The sequence below is a fragment of the Dermacentor albipictus genome, chromosome 1 (assembly GCF_038994185.2).
Source record: "Dermacentor albipictus isolate Rhodes 1998 colony chromosome 1, USDA_Dalb.pri_finalv2, whole genome shotgun sequence".
In the NCBI taxonomy this organism is placed as follows: Eukaryota; Metazoa; Arthropoda; class Arachnida; order Ixodida; family Ixodidae; genus Dermacentor; species Dermacentor albipictus.
In genome coordinates this window covers 318,396,785-318,413,766 of record NC_091821.1, presented here as the reverse complement: position 1 = coordinate 318,413,766, position 16,982 = coordinate 318,396,785, and the positions used below count along the sequence as shown (strand labels likewise).

Sequence of the window (16,982 nt, the reverse complement as noted above, 5' to 3'; positions counted from 1 at the left end):
TCCACTGAACAGAACACAGTGCCACCCTTTGACTGAAGATGATACTGAATTTAAATATGGACCCAAAGTGATCCTTATGACCAGCATGAGTAAATTGAGAAACATCTAGTTGATTCAAGCAGATGCTGCCTGGCTACAACATTTTTACTAAGGAATCATCATACATTGTCACTAATGCATAATACCCACATCAGTCATGAGGTGTCACTGCCTAATAGGGGTGTAGTGTGGAGTGCAGGAGCCTATAAAGTGGGGGATCAGGCTTCTGCCAGGTGAGTGTGCAGCTTTACGTGGTATTAAATATTACTGCAACCCAGCGAATGTCCAGTGAACATGCGATAGGCATTGCAATGATATCGCACATGGTCAGTGTTGTTAATTTAAGTGGCTAAGCTTCAAGCAGTCATGTAATGCCCACAGCATGCACTGAGCAGGTAGGAGGCATTAAAATTCTTGCAGGAGACATACACATGTTGAGATGCACAGATGGCATACACTTAAATATACACGCAAAGTAGTGTCTTCAAATACACTCAGTGGGAAGTACCAGCTGCCTCCTGTATCCTCCTTGTGCTTCATTTTCCTGACTACTGTTTACTTTAAAATTATGTGCAAACTAGAAAAAATTTTTTTAGAAAGTCCTGAACGTAATTCTTGCAACTTCTAAGCACATACATTCACTGCACGTGTGGTAAACACAAAAGCATTCATAAAGAACCAATGTCTGTTAGCACACTCATCCACATTTAAGCACTCAAGCAGACAACATGCAACCTGCAGACTCTTTATTGCTTCTCCGTACATGCATTTAACTAACTGATGGCCATACTGGCCTAAATACAGTTAAGACAAGGTGCCAAGGTGGCATTCCATGTACACAGCTGAACGCTACACATACACTTTCCAGTTGTATGTGACATCATCATAGAAGTCACATTAACATCTTCACCTCAGCAGAACCACTAAGGCCTGTATTCAAAAAACCTCACTTACTAAAGGACATTTGCTCGTCAGCCAGTTCCAGGCACCCATTATTCATAACATTGATCAAGATGTGTTTCACGCACCTGTCATTCCCAACAGTGATCAAGGTGATAATGCAAAAATCACTGCAGTGGTGGCCAATCGTAGACGAGACTTATGAAAGATAAGTTTGTGAAAATGGGCACACATGTGCACATTTCCAAAGATCTAAAATATGCTGCCATTATGTTGGCAAGTTATCTTGCAAGAAAGCAAGCTTAAGTAGATAGACTCCATAGGCTCGTTATATCCTTTTTGCTTTACTCCAAAGTTAGGAGTCGTAACATGTTCCTATGGGTGGGCAGCACAACCCGGACTGCGCTTGTATTGTGTACTGCCTTTCGTCTTTCGTCCAGGTTGCGCTGCCCACCCATAGGAACATGTTCAATCACCAACTCACCCAGCTTGCCGTGTTAATTCAGTCACATGACTGAACACAGCCACAAATTTGCACTGTGGATGTAAAAAAATGGATGTATTCTAGTTGTAAATACAAGTTTAGAGCACATACATATACCAGATGGCAACTTTCCGTGACACCGAAGGAAATGCTACAGGGCAAAGCTTCTGCAGACTGCGAAGTCTGGATTATTTTTGCACCACCAAGTTGTAATTTCCACACTTTGGAGTGCCACTGCCACATTTTTACAGTGATAATTTGTGCATTTGAAACTCTGCACAGCACTCACTCCAGGCAATGTTCATGAGGTGATTACATCTCTCATCACGAATCACAAAAGCTGTAGTACGATGCAGTCAGAAGTGACGTTAATGTTCATTTGCACAACTTTTGCACAAGCAGAGTCACCGAAACTTTACTTCAGCACGTGAAATTGCTTTAAAATTTAACATGCGCTTTAACAAGCAACAAATGGTGACAATACTGTTATCATTTATGTTACACTGCACACAATTATGAATCAGCTTCCTCTGGTTTTATTTTATTATCCCCATTAGTCATTGCCATGGATAACAGTAGCAATCAATGGCAGTTGACAGGGAACTCCCCTGAAGATGTCAAAGTTGGCAGTGCAGCTTTGGTACTGAGTGCCTAGAACGCAGCCTCTAGCCTTCCCATTGCTCCCGAGGTATGCATTCCTGGAATAGCCCTAATAACCTGCTAGGATACCCATACATTTTTTTATTTAGATGTTTATTGCACCATGAATTTAGTGCCACAGAGAACATAAAAACAAAATCAATATGGGAGTGCTTGTTTACTGATAACATAGTTTTACTACGTATTGACTCCCTAGGTGCCACTGTGCTCAGCTAAATGCTGTAGTACTGCTCTTAATACAAAAAAAAAAAGCTTAGCTTCATCCAACTGCTTTTGTTTGGACCAAAGATTAAAGTGCAAAACAAACAAGATTGGCGCTTAGATGTGTCCAATGGTTGGCCTTTCTAAATTATTACTTTGGCTTCAGAAAATTCCACGCTTCAGAAATATGCCAGAGAATAATCTAACTTACATTGGTTATGGAGACTGCGTACAACGAAATAAAATTCCACCCGACGTAATAAAATGCCATCTGATGAAACAGGGACTAATTTCATTAGCACAAAATATTGAACCATGCAGGCTACATTAAAATAAGGGCAACAGGGCATGACTGGGATTCTTGTTGTAATCAGAGACCAAAATGGTGTGATTCACTTTACAGGGTGTCTACCAAGTTGACATTTCCAAATTCCCTGAGTTTTCCAGGTTTTTCCTGAGCACCTTTGCGAAATTCCCTGAATGAGCCAGAACTTTGTTTTATGTCAAGACAGGCTGACACCACGTTGCCCGATGCTGTCACTCTCTAGTAAGCATGCTGAAACAAAAAAAAAATTACTTAATCCAGTTTGAAAATAGTAAGGAGTAATATCTATTTTATTTAAAAAGAAAACAGAAGGAAGGTGTTAGTAAAATGCACAGCGAAAGAAATGGTAAAGCCCATTCCAAAGTGAGTCGAACATTTTCAGATATGAATGAAAAGGAGATGCCTACATAAGTAAATATTTTTTATTATCAGCTATTTCTATCAACTGATGGCAAGCTCATCTGTATGAGGTCCTGAACTTCGTCACAACTAAGGTTCCCTCTCAGCAGCTGGGAAGTCAACCTCAATTGTCATGACATACTCTCAGCCCGTACACAACATCTCAGTGTTGGGTTTCACTGCTTAAACAATTTATTTTGGTTTGGATGAGGGACACCTGTGCCTCAGCGTCAGCCATCACTTAGTTTTTTTAGCTCAAGCTCCTTCAAAAAGGCGGCGGCACCCTTCCTTTCCCGTTAATTCCTCAGTGCGTTGGTCCTTTCTGTTCTCATCCTCCTTCTACCACGCTTCCACCACATGAATCATCTGAAGCATCCTCTTGGTCAGTTTTACAGTCAACATTTGATTTTTCAGACTTCCGAGGGGCCGCAAGAAAGAATTGAAAAAAAAAAGGCAGTCTGAAAAAAATTAATGCATGTCTTTAACTGCCGTTAAGGGCTAAAATTACCACAGGCACGTCTGAAAAAGCTCTAAAGCCTGCCAGTACGCTTATTAGGCATATCAGGGCTTGTACTATGACAGGAGACGGGGTGCATGCATGTGTAATTAAGGAATACATACTGTGTCCCGCGACAATTGCCCCCTTCGACGCTTGTTATGCTTCACCGCCTAACATTAATGTACAGAGGCGAAGCTAACTTTCGGAGACTGGCATTACGCAACGCGTTGTGCTCTGCGAGCTTCAAAGCCAATCGCGAGGATTACAAAGGCGGAGTCGGTGCCATTGGTGATAGCGGCGAATTCTTTCAATGAAAAACACGGCACCGCACGGCAAGAAGCTTAATGGCGATCATAGAAGCAGCTAGGCCTAACGTTGCCGCAGTAGTGGTTACAGCTGCCAGCGGATCTGCCTGCGAGAGTGCCGGTTCGAGGCGGCGAGATGATCAAAATAGCGGCGGTGGCAACTTTGATTAATGCCATTTCAGACCTGCAGTCAGGGCAATATACATTGACTATATGGAGTACGTGGTGGTGCCACAAAACCGTGCAAATTATCGGGCATTTTCGAAAAATAGGGCGTCTAGAAAATCGGTCGTTAACTACTCTGGCAATACATCGTGCCGATGACACGGCGTCAATGACGATTCGTTGCGATTCCTCTGTTACTGGAGCCAGCAGTAACACGACTTTCGTTCAATTTCAATAAAGTTACAGCTAATTTTCCCTGATAGAAGCACAAGTTCCCTGAGTTTTCCCTGAGTTTTTCCAGACTGTTCAAATTCCCTGAGAATTCCCGGTTTTCCCGGTTTTCCCGGTTGGTAGACACCCTGACTTTAGTAATCATAATCACACCCGCATGAATAGGGCATGTCTGAACATCACCATTATAGAGCATCAAAACATCAACATCCAGTACATAAATTGCAGTGGCAACTTACTTTAGATTCAATGTACTGAGCTGTTCTGGTAGTGAAGTCTCTGTGCTTCCAACCTCCACACCATCCTTCGACAAACTTCTGCAGTCAAGTATACAACACAACAATAACCATTCATTGTAAGCACTATTAGGTTTTTTACTTGTTCCAAATATTTAACAAATGGTATCACTGCACAACCTGGGTTGGTGACAAAGGAAAAAAATCCCAGCACTTAAAAACACTTTACGGCTGTTAAACAAGAACCTCTCAAGCAATTTCTGCAACCCAAACCAACACCAGTATTTCTAGTTTGCACTCACACTTTCACCACTCATTACCCTCTTCCTCTCCCCTTCCCTTCCCTTTATCTTGGTGCAGTGTAGAAGTCAACCTCAGGCTCTGCCATTTCTTCGAGAAAATTATCCTTTCTCTTGACTTACTACTATAATGCCTTCGACATACTTTAAAACTTATGCACATTTTCTAAAAATAATCGTGTCCATTTCATGTTTTCTTTGGTTCCCATAGTGACCAGCACTTTCCTATAAATACACAGAGCAACAAACACAAAAAGAAATCCAACATATGCAAGTGAAATAAATAACAGATTGCTGCTCATCTTACTCAACAATGTGCTTCACTTCTTGTTACTGCACTCTTCTGGTCCTTTTCACCTCGAGATAAGAATTTTGACATTTTTCTTAGCAATTTTTTTATTGTTTCAGGCCTTGAAATGTTTCCCAACAGCACTGACTCATTCTGCCCTCCTTTTATTTTTATTTTCTTTATTTTTATAGCTAAGATGGCACATAGGGCAAATATTAAGTTCAGTAAATGTGACAGATTAATTATTAGAAGGAGAGCGCAAATTAACAACACACAGAGGCAGGAGACGGGACGAGCACCACTACCAATGTTTTATTAGGCCTTCAATATCGCTTTTATAGTGCACAAGAATTTGAAGGCATGCACAGAATCACACGAAAACATTTGAAAAAAAGAAATGTCTTCAAATTCTTGCACATTATAAAGGTCATTTTGAAGGCCTAATAAAACAGTTGGTAGTGGCACTCGTTCTGTCTTCTTTCTCAGTGTTTTTATCAGTGATTTGCAGTCCTCTTCTAATAGCTATGCATCACGAACTAGCCCAACCAGAAGTATTTCTATGATAGATTAGTGCTTCAAGGTGTTCAAAACATCACTTTTAATGAGAACAGAGGTTTCATAAAGAAAATGACCTAACCTTGGGATGAAAACAGCCCCACCGTGGTGAAAATATGGCACCAGCTTTCATGATGTAATATGTTTCATTTATAAAAGGTATTTTTTTTAACACATATAATAAAGAGCTAAATTGCATTGCATTTCAATGTGAAAAAATGCAGTTTGCCTTATTTCATGTAATTCTACTACAGAGCAACTAACTAGTGCAACCTCTTCACACTGCACAGTCAGCACTTTCTGCATGAGTGCCCCAGCTGCTCTGTACAGTGTTATTAACGGCCTGCAAGGGTACCGATCTACAAAATTTGCCCAGCCAGCCAGAGCTGCAAGCATGGTGAGCTTCCACAAAGCAACCATGGAAGCCTTCCCCACCTGCCGTGGTGACTCGTTTTGTAGGGATGACGATGTGCCGCTATGACTAAACGCGGTCGGCGGAGCAAGTATTCTTAGTGGAATCGCCAACGCCTTCACGGTTCGACTGAAGCAGGGGGAATTCATGGAAAGAGATGCTTTGCGGTGCCTTCTCACAGGCCTTTGAAGATGCCAGACAATGAACAGCCACGGCGGCCACTGTGCGAGGTCAGCTCGGGGATTAAGAGGCGCCTGCTCGGGTCAAGCACCGTGTTGCGAGAACCCACTCACCTCGGCGCGGTCAGTGAAACCTGTGCGGAAGTGTGTGTGTGTAAACCCCCCATCCCCAAAGGCGGGTCGGCTACGATGACTTTGAACACTCCGACTTGGTAGCAGGTTTTAACGGCCATTTTTCCCTCACCTAGGGATCTAGGGAGGCCAGAGTCTTCATAAGCAGCTGTTGTGCGGCTGCTGAGTGTGCATTCCTCTTTCAGTCATGTTAGACTGATGAACTGTAACGTTCTCATGTAGATACTGTAAATAAATCCCATATTCCTCGTTCTCGATGAGAAACAATCCTTCCCCTCAAAAACGTCCTCAGCGTCGAAAAGTTGGACCACGGCATGAGCCAGCTACCATCTATATTTCATGCCTGACTCCAACCATGACAACTGGATGCCAGTGATGGGATCGCCCTACAACTCTTACAGCAGACCTTTCACTCAAAGCAGGCCGTAGTAATCAGTAGAGCATGTGCAAAATCACATCACAGCTACTTAAGAACAGATGTTCATTGCCAATGACCTGAACTGCACAATAATTGTGCAGCCATCATCTCTTGAAATAAAAAAAATATGATAATAAATAAATTGCACTATTTCAGAAAGGTCATCTAACAATTTAAATTGACCTGTTGCTTGCCTAGGTGTCCCTTTAATACCATGCTGCAATATTATGCTAGATGGCACTGCTGCAGAGTGCAGACAGCAAAATAGTTCCACAAAAAGACAACAAAAAGGAAGTCATATACTCACCCATCTTCCTTAAAGCAGCTTGAATAAAGTCCTGCCTTCAGGTACTTCTTCTTTGGCAGCTGGTGTTCGCGTCGTCTCCGCCGTCGGGTACGATGTGCACCACCACCAGTTGAAGGCTTTGTCACTGTCACCACAGGCGTGTCATCTTCATGTGGTTCACTAAGTAAGAGGTCTCACATGAGCATTTCAAACCAAAATTAAGTGCGCAATGCAACTAAGTAAGGAAAAACCAGTGTTTAAGCTCTAGTAATAAAATCTTCCTGTTATGTGGAGTGCAGAGTCCTAACTGTCAATAACACAATGTAGTTCCAGACACATACACAGGTATGGTAGCTGAAACGCACACAACTAATACATAATGAAAGCATGTTTCAAAGCACAGTTCAATGAGAACATCGACAACTTAACAGCCGGAGTTAGTTCTTTGGCCATCTGGTGTCACAAGCAATTACATTTAAAAGCTAGAAATTCGTGCCTTACGGCAACCAAAAGAAAGCAGGGTCCCGTGTGCAACTATTCTTTAGCTACTCTCTATCCCATTTTTTTTTAAATTGCCTGTCATCCATGCCTGGCCAATTTTGCTGATGAAATGCTTGCTGTTGGAAACTATTGCTTGACTCACCCATTACTTCATAAATGTCCAGTACAATATCGGCAAGAATTTACAACTGCCTTGGCCTACCTAACATTTTGTTTACAGTATATCACCAAAGTCCTTCATTCTTTACTAGTTTATAATATGTTGACAATTCAGATTACTTGGACTTGCCCAATAAACTAAATTCATCAATGAGCCCAGAAGGATTTTGTCATTTAATCAACTGCATACTTCTGCGAATTTCTTGGCTTTCCGAACTGGCACTGGGAAGCCAACTAGTGACCCTGGACCAGGCCCGGCAAGCCGCTGCAGCCAGTAGGGCTCTACAAGAGGGCTCCACCCAAGATTAACCACATGGAGTTCCTTCGTACAATAAAGTTTATTCTTCTGCTCATTCAAGCTATATATTAATTTCTGTGTTCATCCCGTTTCCCTTATATTTTCCTGTTCCTGCAGTCCACCAATCCACGACACTAAAAGTGCTAAGCTGCTCTAGTAGTCACTCATGCCAATAAATGAATAAAGAAACCAACAAAGGAACACTTGAGCTGCTGACAAAATGCAAAAATAAATTGAATTAGAATGGTTGCATTACTAAAGCTCAAGAGTCAAACTTAAATGTCCTGCACTTGACATCTCCACTACTACATATAAAGACTGTGAAAGTATCCAGCTTATGTGTTTCGATATTCCCCCATATCACCTGTTAAAGACCCTAAGCACGAAAACTTTAACTCTCACAAACCCAAGTATCATTGCAACCTCAACACCTATCACATGCACTGCCCAAAAACAATGTGACAGTGAATATAGTGTGATGCCGCGTGATGGTGCAGCCAAATAAAAAAATTTTACTACTTATTTATTATTACTAAACAGCTTTACTGTGCAAGTAATAAGCAACTGTGTATGCCGCTGACATCAGGGGAGGCGAGGCCTGCCAAGCAAAGCTGCGACAATGCGTTTCTCTTGCCACCTTCAGTTTTCTACAAACTGGAAGAAACTGACTGATTGATTGATTTGTCAACTCTTTCACCTAACAATGTAATGCACAATGCAATTGTTCAGAATGGTGAAGCAAGGTAACATGATTTGCCATCAATAATTGATACCAGTTCTTTTTTGCCAGTGTGAAATTGCATTGCCAGGGTACTGGCAAATAAATAATTGACAAGTTGAATTTGATATTGTCCAATAAGCTTGTGGCAGCCATTCCTGATAGCTCTTCTAACTAAAATTTCCACACAAGTTGCCGTCTAAGTAGCAACAACCTCTGCAGCAATGCTATCCACCATGTTTTTAATAAATAGAGCGATCAGTTATCTGGCCTTTGCAAGAAAAGGGCTCAAAAATATTTACAATAATGTCTTGCATCCACCTTGCCTATCGTTTCTTTGAATTATGTTTAGCATCACTGTTATCAAATCTAATTCGGCAGCTGAAACATGACAAAATGCACCCATTGTTATTGAATGAGTTAGGAAAAAAATTGCCAGGCTTGTTGCTACTTGCTACTTAACAATGTATTCCAGGGACTCAAGTTCTCACTAAATACAAATGAATGTGGGATGATAATTCAGTTGGACCGTTCCCAGAACATGCACAAAGCAAGCAGGCAACTGAAGAACTCATGTTCAAATGACAGAAGCGTGATGCACACCTGCTCATGGAACATGAAGCCTTGGTTGAAGTGCTGTCCATCTTGGACTTCTTTTTTGGTGGCTTGCCACTAGAATTTATTGGGCATAGTCCTGTAGGTGGAGCAGATGAAAGAGTGGAAAGTGATGCACCAGATGCTACAGATGATGAAACTGCAGAGGGCGCTGTGCATGACAATTCACTGTCTGATGCAGGTGCCAAGAGTGGTGCGCACTGCTTCTTTAGCTTGATCTTCTTGTTTTTTGGGGCACATTTCAGCATCTTTGCCTTGCGTTTTGCTGCTGCAAGCATTCTTGCCCTGGTCTTGGCTTTTATTGGTCGTCCCACCTTTCTCTTAGTACCAGCTACAACAACTGCTTCAATAGCTTCAGCAATAGTATCAACTGGCAAAGATTCCTCTTGCATTTCTTGTGGTGTATCATCTGTTAATAATTCCTGTTGTTTTTCTTGTGGAGCGTCCTCAACAGGCTTGGCCTGTGTTGACTCTGCAAAGAAAATGTTCATTCTTTTGCACTGCAGAACTTATGACCTTGACCAAATTACCATATTTCTAATCTAATGTTCCTCCTGGTTTGCTGCAGAAGCCTTCTTTATTATGTTACTGTGACAGCTGTTAGAAGCTTGAAACTGGGTTTGCTCTGTCTGTACGTTCGTACTACCTTCCTTCTTGTTATGACAATGACAGTGGCAGCTATCAAGTCATTTTCCTTATCGTGTCATCTTCAGGCCAGATTCTCATTCTCAGCCTCCTCCTCAACACACAACTGAGAAAAATCGCCATTACTACCAATACACTGCACACACTGCAGGCAATGCAAGCCCCAGCAGACTGCATCATATAGCGCGGCATTTAGAGCCACGAATGAGTGCCAGTGAGCATATCTCTGGTCAATGTAATCAAACAATAAATCCCAACATAATACCTGTGTGTGCGTGTATATGTGTGCATATACATGCATGTGTGTTTGTATGTGTACAGTGCAGGCCATTGTCAAAAGGAACAACCAAATGTGCGGCTCTCCCTGTGCTGATGCTGTAGCTGCAAGTGGCTGCTGATGCTATGTAAAAGCACTGCACAGATGTGTAGAAAGGTGCCAGTGCCACCAATCATCAACCATCTGCAGCAAGACCAGGAAATTCTACACTTGTCACAGGGGAAAATTTGCGTGTGCTCTACTCATGTGTTCCCTTTTAATAATGGACTGCATTGCACATATACATATAGTCACCAAATAGATATCTGTAAGTCATACAGACCTGCCAATAAAAGAGTGCATGATATTCAATGGTTCCATTATTTCAACACATTATTAAACGTTACATGTGAACATCGGCAAAACATGCCAAGGGTTTCTAAATAAGTGCTTGCGCATTTAAAACAAAACCTTGGACAAATTTGAGGCAGTCATGTTTCACCAGGATTCACTTGGTCACTCACCAATAAGATTGAAACATATGTCCCTACAGCAACATGAACTTCACAGCAGACCACGCTAACTACTGCACTATGGCACAACATTCACACTGAGTAATTTGTGCAAAATAGTGCACCCCACATTGACTGTATGAGTGGTGACATCGTGTGGCCACGACAGGCATTATATTGTAGAGCACAAGGTCATTATGTGCATCAGAAAGAAGCTGTTCTTCAGAAGATGGCAGTATCAGCTGTAAGAGCCTGCTGCCGTCACAGTAAATCAGCTCAGCACCAGAGAAATCACTATAACTAATAAACCTGAACCACAAAGGAGAAATGAGTGATGACAAGACAGACATAGACAAGCGTCTTCATCCTGTCGTCACAATTTTCTCCTTTGCACTCAAGTTTATTAGTTATGAATACCGAATAGCCCACTCTCAAGTTTTGTTTAGAATCCCTGCAGCCAGCTGATGGTATTTTTATTATTCATGAGCCGTTGTACAACCTCTACTAGATCTCTTGTGACCCTGGATGCAAAAACTAAAAGCCACAAAAGCAGTGACCTACATCTGAAACGTAAACATAAAAATACAGCACTGCGTCCCTTTTTTTCTTTAGGCAAACAGGAACATACAGCCTTAAGCCTACTATCCAAACATCAAAGGAAACCCAGTTCATAAACTGAATTGGTGCATTTTTTCCATGACTGATTATGACATTTTTCTATTACATAGCCAATTCTTGTATGGTGGTCAAGACCAACAAGAACGCCCACATAGCAATAAATATAACTCACCCAAGTCATTTGGCTTGGCACTTGTAGAAGGCTTGCTTGACACTGGCTTGAACAACTTCTTATTTTTGGCTTTGCAGGACTTAAGGGCTTTCTTTCGCGGCCTTACTTTTTTTGGCTGTGAAGGACCTTCATTTTTCATGTTTTCCTCCACATCCTCAGAATTTTCTTGCTTTTGGTCCTCAGTCTTCAAATTGATGTTTTTTACTTTTTTCTGCTTCACAGCACCGCCATTTTTCACTTTTTCCTCTGCATCTTCAGAATTATCTTGCTTGTGGTCTTCAGCCTTCAAATTGATGCTTTTACTTTTTTTCTGTTGTGAAGGACCTTCATTCTTTCTTTTTTCCTCCACCACATCTTCAGAACTTTCTTGCTTGTGGTTTTCTTCGGCTTTCAGGTTGATGTTTTTAATCTTTTTCTGCTGCGAAGAACTTTTGCTGTGCACTATAACCTGAGTATTATTAGACATTTCTGGTATCTGGTTTTCTTCAGCTCCCGAGTTTTTGTCAATAGTTTCAGACTCGATCTTTGTGGCATCTACCCCGGCTTCCGGCTCTTTACCACCACAGGCCAGCTCATTCTTAATCTGTTTTCCTCTCGATTTTCGGTTAAAAACTCTTTTTCTTCTGTATCCTCTAGACCTTCTAGAAGTTTTTGGCTTGCCAGGGCGTTTAGATGGCTCTACTCTTGGCAAATCAGCAGAAGCAGTCACTCTAGTATCCCTGCATGCTTTGTCATCACCTTTGTCTTCACTGTCAGCTGCCTCCTCGCCTACAGGTTGGCTGTCTCTATTGCTTTTCTCCTTGTTAGCAGTTGTCTTCAGTTTACTGTCAGCTGCTACAGTGGGCTTGCAATCCAAATTGTTAGCACTGTCCAACCCAGGCTCCTTATTTTCTTCAAATTTCTCATCTATCTCGGTATCACTGCTTATCTTCTCTTTTTCATCAGCAGTCCAGTCATTAGTCTCCTCAGATTTGCCTTCAGCTACTGTGACGGGTTTAAACTCATCCTTGCAGTTTGCTTCCCTATCAGTATTGGCACCAGCTTCACCTTCAAGCAATATATCAGACTGTTGATGCACTTCTGCAACACTGTCAGGCCCCTCACAAGCTTCCGTAATGGAGCTGTCTGCTGCAGGAATGCCATGGGTCAGCTCTTCAGCTAGTGCCGACCCTTCAACTTCACCAGCAGCACTGTCCACTGCTTCATCACAGGCAGATGTGGTAACAAGACTCTTTTTCGATGCGACCCTTCTTCGCTTGACCTTCACGAACCCAGTCCTGTTCCTCATCTTTCGTTTCCTATGCTTCTTATTGCCCATCAAATCATCTTCAAGTGGCAAATCCTTGCTAACACGTTCTTTCGAACGACGTGCCCGTTCAACTGCTTTTAGCAACTTCTGTTGCTTTTGCTTCAGAAGAGAGATCTTTTTCAAAGGATTTTCAGGGTCACTATCATCTTCAACAAGCATCACTGCTTCATCGTCATCACATCCGTCTGCTTGCTGGGCAACTAAAGCAGACAGAGGGATGTCATCATCATCATCAACTGGATGAGAAGGTGGCTGGGTATCAGACTGGTACTCAGATGGAAATTCAAGCTTGGACTCGCACTGGAGCTGTGAGTGGGACTCGGGCTGAGACTGGGAGTCAGATAAAGGCTCAAGCAGGCACTGTGGGTGGGACTCGGTATGCATTACAGTCTGCAGTTCAATCTGGGACTGAGTCTGGGAAGCAGTGTCGGATTCAGACTGGGATTCAGTCTGCAATTCAGTCTGCGATTCAGTCTGCGATTCAGTCTGTGGTTCAGTCTGCGATTCAGTCTGCGATTCAGTCTGCGATTCAGTCTGCGATTCAGTCTGCGACTCAGTCTGCAATTCAGTCTGCGATTCAGTCGGCAATTCAGTCTGCGGTTCAGTCTGCGGTTCAGTCTGCGGTTCAGTCTGTGATTCAACCTGCGATTCAGTATGCAATGCAGTGTCACATTCAGCCTGGGATTCAGTCTTGGGTGCAGTTTGGGATTTGGCCTGGTTATGGGTCTGAGGCTCGGGCTGCATTTCTGCTTGAGGTGTAAATTGTCGCTTAAGTAGATCAGCATGGGATTCGCAGTGGACATCAGGCAGCAAAACTGGCTTACTTTCAGCTTCCATTTGATGGCTTGAACTGCAGCTGTGACTCAGCTTGATTGGCGACTTTGACCTGGACCGTGATTTTTCATTCAGTTTGGCTGAGTTAAGAGCCTCATTGAATTTTTGGATGCAACTCTCAATGGTGTCATCAACCGGGGAGTTAGTATTGTTTGCATTTGAAGGCTTTCTCTTTCCAATTTGATGTGACTTCTGTTTCCTGCCTTTAGGTCCTGGTTTTTTCTTCAGTCCTCTGACATCCTGTGGTAAAGGTTCTAATGAAACAATAGGGTACATAGCTTTTTTTGCTGCTTTAGTAAGTACAGGCATTTCACAGCGTGGCAAGTTTGGCAAGCTGGGCAATGCTTCAGCTGCATTACTTGTGTTTTTCTTGTTTGCATCTGCAGTGCCTGCAGCTACAAATGCATGCTTGCTTTGGCTCTTTTCCACTACGTCTGCAGACTCCTTGCCTGCTTCTTGAGCCTTGTCTTCACTGAGTAGACAGTGTCGCTTTTTGAGGGGTAGGCAACGGTCGCCTGAAGGTGGTGCCAGTATATCTGGAGGTGACTCAGGCACTGCTGAGGGAGGCTGTGCCTGCTTCTTTGCTTTTCCTTTCTTCCCAGCCACCGTCTTAGGTTCCTCTTTTTCCAGCTTTCGAACTTCAGCCTTACTTGCACTACTTATCTGTCGCAATGGCCTTTCAGAAGTACGCCTAGGACGCAAATATTTTACTGGCTTAAAAATTGCTGGTATGTCATCGATGTTGGCAATATGCAACGATGCCTGCTTTGAGATGAAAATGGAAGAAAGTGCATCAACGAGGGCATCAACTGACTCAGACGTCATTGTGGCTGCTAAGCGTGCAGACTTCCGCAAACTGTTGCAGCGATTATGTCGCAATGGCTGCTGCACAAAGCGTTTCTTTTTCAGTTTTCGCTGGTACATGTGGAGCAAGTGAGTCTGCTCTTCAATGTTGCACTCTCGAAGCAATGTATCCACATCAACAGAGTCATCAACACCTTCCTTTTTTGCAATTGTCCTGTTTTTCCTTGTCTCAACTACATCAGAAGTTGTTTTCACTGGTACATTTTCAACACAAGTCCTGCCTCTATCTGACACATCTTCCTTCCTCACCGAGTTGCCTGTAAATGGTTTCAGATCTGGCAAGTCACTCTTGGTACTTGACTGAAACATATCTGGCCCAGCATTTCTGTCCTCATGCCTTTCCCTCCGTGTCTGCCGTAACACTGGCCTCTCCACTTTTACAGATGACGATTTCTTTGCAGTTCTCAGCTTGGGTCGCCCTCTTCTGCGGGCTGGCAGTGGCTTTTCTTTAGTCTTGCTGATCTCGGCATCCGCATTTCCAGAAGAAACAGAGGCTTCATCCTTGTCCTCTTGAGGCAACAAAGCTGAACATGGCAAGGGGGCTGCCATCATTTCACCGGGTTCTTCTTCAGCCAAGTTAAGCTGCTGTTCAGCAATTTTTCTTTTGACTGAACCTTCCTCATTATCTGCTGTCATTTCAAAGTCACTTGAAGTGCCCATCGTGTCCTGAAACTGTGTGCTGATTGAGTCATGCACTCTTTGCACCAACTGATGAAGTTCACGGTCCCCACACTCCATTTTTCCACCATTACGTACAGCAGCCTTTAAGGTAGTGCTCCGCAGTGGCCTTGTACTAATACTTGATGATGGCCTCCCCATCCTAGATGGCCTGAGCACTCTCACTTGAGCTGGCGCACTCTTCACAGCAGCTTGTTCTTCCCCATCTCGTTTCCTTCTTCTGAGCCGTGGTGGTGACACAGCAATGACTGCCTCTACACTCTTTCTTTCTCTACTGCTGACCTTCCTATCGCGTTTCCGACCACTCAAGGAACAAGATAGGACAGGAGGACACTGGCCTTCTCCACTACTTTCTTCCTTGTCATCACCGGTGCTGGCATTACCAGTTTGACTTAGGCTGGAACTTTGTGGCTCCACAACCATACAATCCAAACGAGGAGGCGTAAGTTGAGGAGGTGGAGGTGTTGGGTTCTTCAGCACCTCTGTCTTCCCACTTGCTTCTCCATTCAATGTTCGACATGGAGAGGCTCGCTCCAATGGACGCTTTTCTGATAGCGAGTCACAAAAGCCATACCTTTGTACCTTGTTCCCACAAGGTTCTGATCCCTGCAAACATTCACAGAAACTAGGAACGTGTTCTGACGGTGCCCTCAGCGGTGAGTTCTCAGGAGTGTCTGTGATAAGCACCACGTCACAAGGGCTCTTGGCAGTTTCTGTAATGTCAGTCGAAACGTCAAGTCTGCTTTCAGATCCATGTTGCTTCATTTCTCGCACCATGACCACGTCAGGCAGCTTGCAATGTTCCAAGTGAGAAACACTAGGTGGCCTTTCAGAGGTGTTCAAAAGCACTGCATCACTGCATGCAGTGGCAGCTGGCACCTCCTGCGTGATGTGTTTCTTGTCAGCCTCCTCATCCTGACAAATAACATGCCCAGGTGAATCTTCGCGACAGCTACCTCGATGCGGTGAATCACCATGGCAACTTGCACGCTGTGGGGATTCTCCACAAGACTGGATCCCGCTGTCAGGCGAAACATTTGCTGATGCGTCCATGTTCAAATATGGCAAGGGCTGTCCTATTACTGTGCTGCAGTCACTTGCTGTGGAGGCTGGCTTTTCTGCATTCCCCGTAACATCTGGACCGACCGGCACTGCAGCATTCAACTCTGCCTTTTTTGTGCATGACTGCAGTGGAGACGAGACACAGGTATCACTGCTCTGGTAAGCACGATATCCGCCAGGCTTGATAGGCGTGCGGCAGGTTGAATAATCTGACACGCTGCATGAGCTTTCAGAGTCCGATGAGCTCGAAGAACTGCTTGAGCTTGAACTTGACCCTGAGCTTGAACCAGAACCCGAACCAGAGTTTGAACCAGAGCTTGAGCTTGAGCCAGAGCTTGATGAGCCACTGCTTGATGAGCGAGAGCTGCTGCACGACCGCGATGTCTTGCGAGAAGAAGATGTGTAGCTACACGTTGAAGGATCCTGATCTGTCCCCTGCAAGGAAGCAATATGTGTCTTATGCAATAATTCTGCAGAGGTAAATCATGCGTGAGGCGAGTGTATGTGGCTAGAGCCATAGCCACGTTATAAGGTGGCTCAGCCAACTGTAGCCAATGATTTAAATATGCTGGTGCACTACAGGCACACGCAGCTAAAGGCATGCTATTAGCCATTCTACAGAGTCAGACACTACCTTTCTTGTATTTTGCCTAGTCGCAAAATTAATGAATATAAATTAATCAACCTCACAGGTAATAAATTTACAAGAAAAACTTTCAATTAGAAA

The 16,982-nt window shown here is 43.4% G+C and overlaps 1 protein-coding gene across 2 annotated transcripts in view; it reads right to left on the bottom strand.

The window, feature by feature from the left end:
* LOC135903969 (uncharacterized) overlaps window positions 1-16,982 on the bottom strand; it is a 109,753-nt gene that overhangs the window by 75,879 nt on the left and 16,892 nt on the right. For both annotated transcript variants that reach the window (XM_065434489.1, XM_065434492.2), the window contains exons 4-7: window positions 11,509-16,690; window positions 9,294-9,777; window positions 7,036-7,194; window positions 4,448-4,525 (exon numbers count right to left, since the gene is read on the bottom strand). In XM_065434489.1, coding sequence (XP_065290561.1) covers window positions 4,448-4,525; window positions 7,036-7,194; window positions 9,294-9,777; window positions 11,509-16,690 — 5,903 coding nt within the window. The remainder of the gene's footprint in view (window positions 1-4,447; window positions 4,526-7,035; window positions 7,195-9,293; window positions 9,778-11,508; window positions 16,691-16,982) is intronic.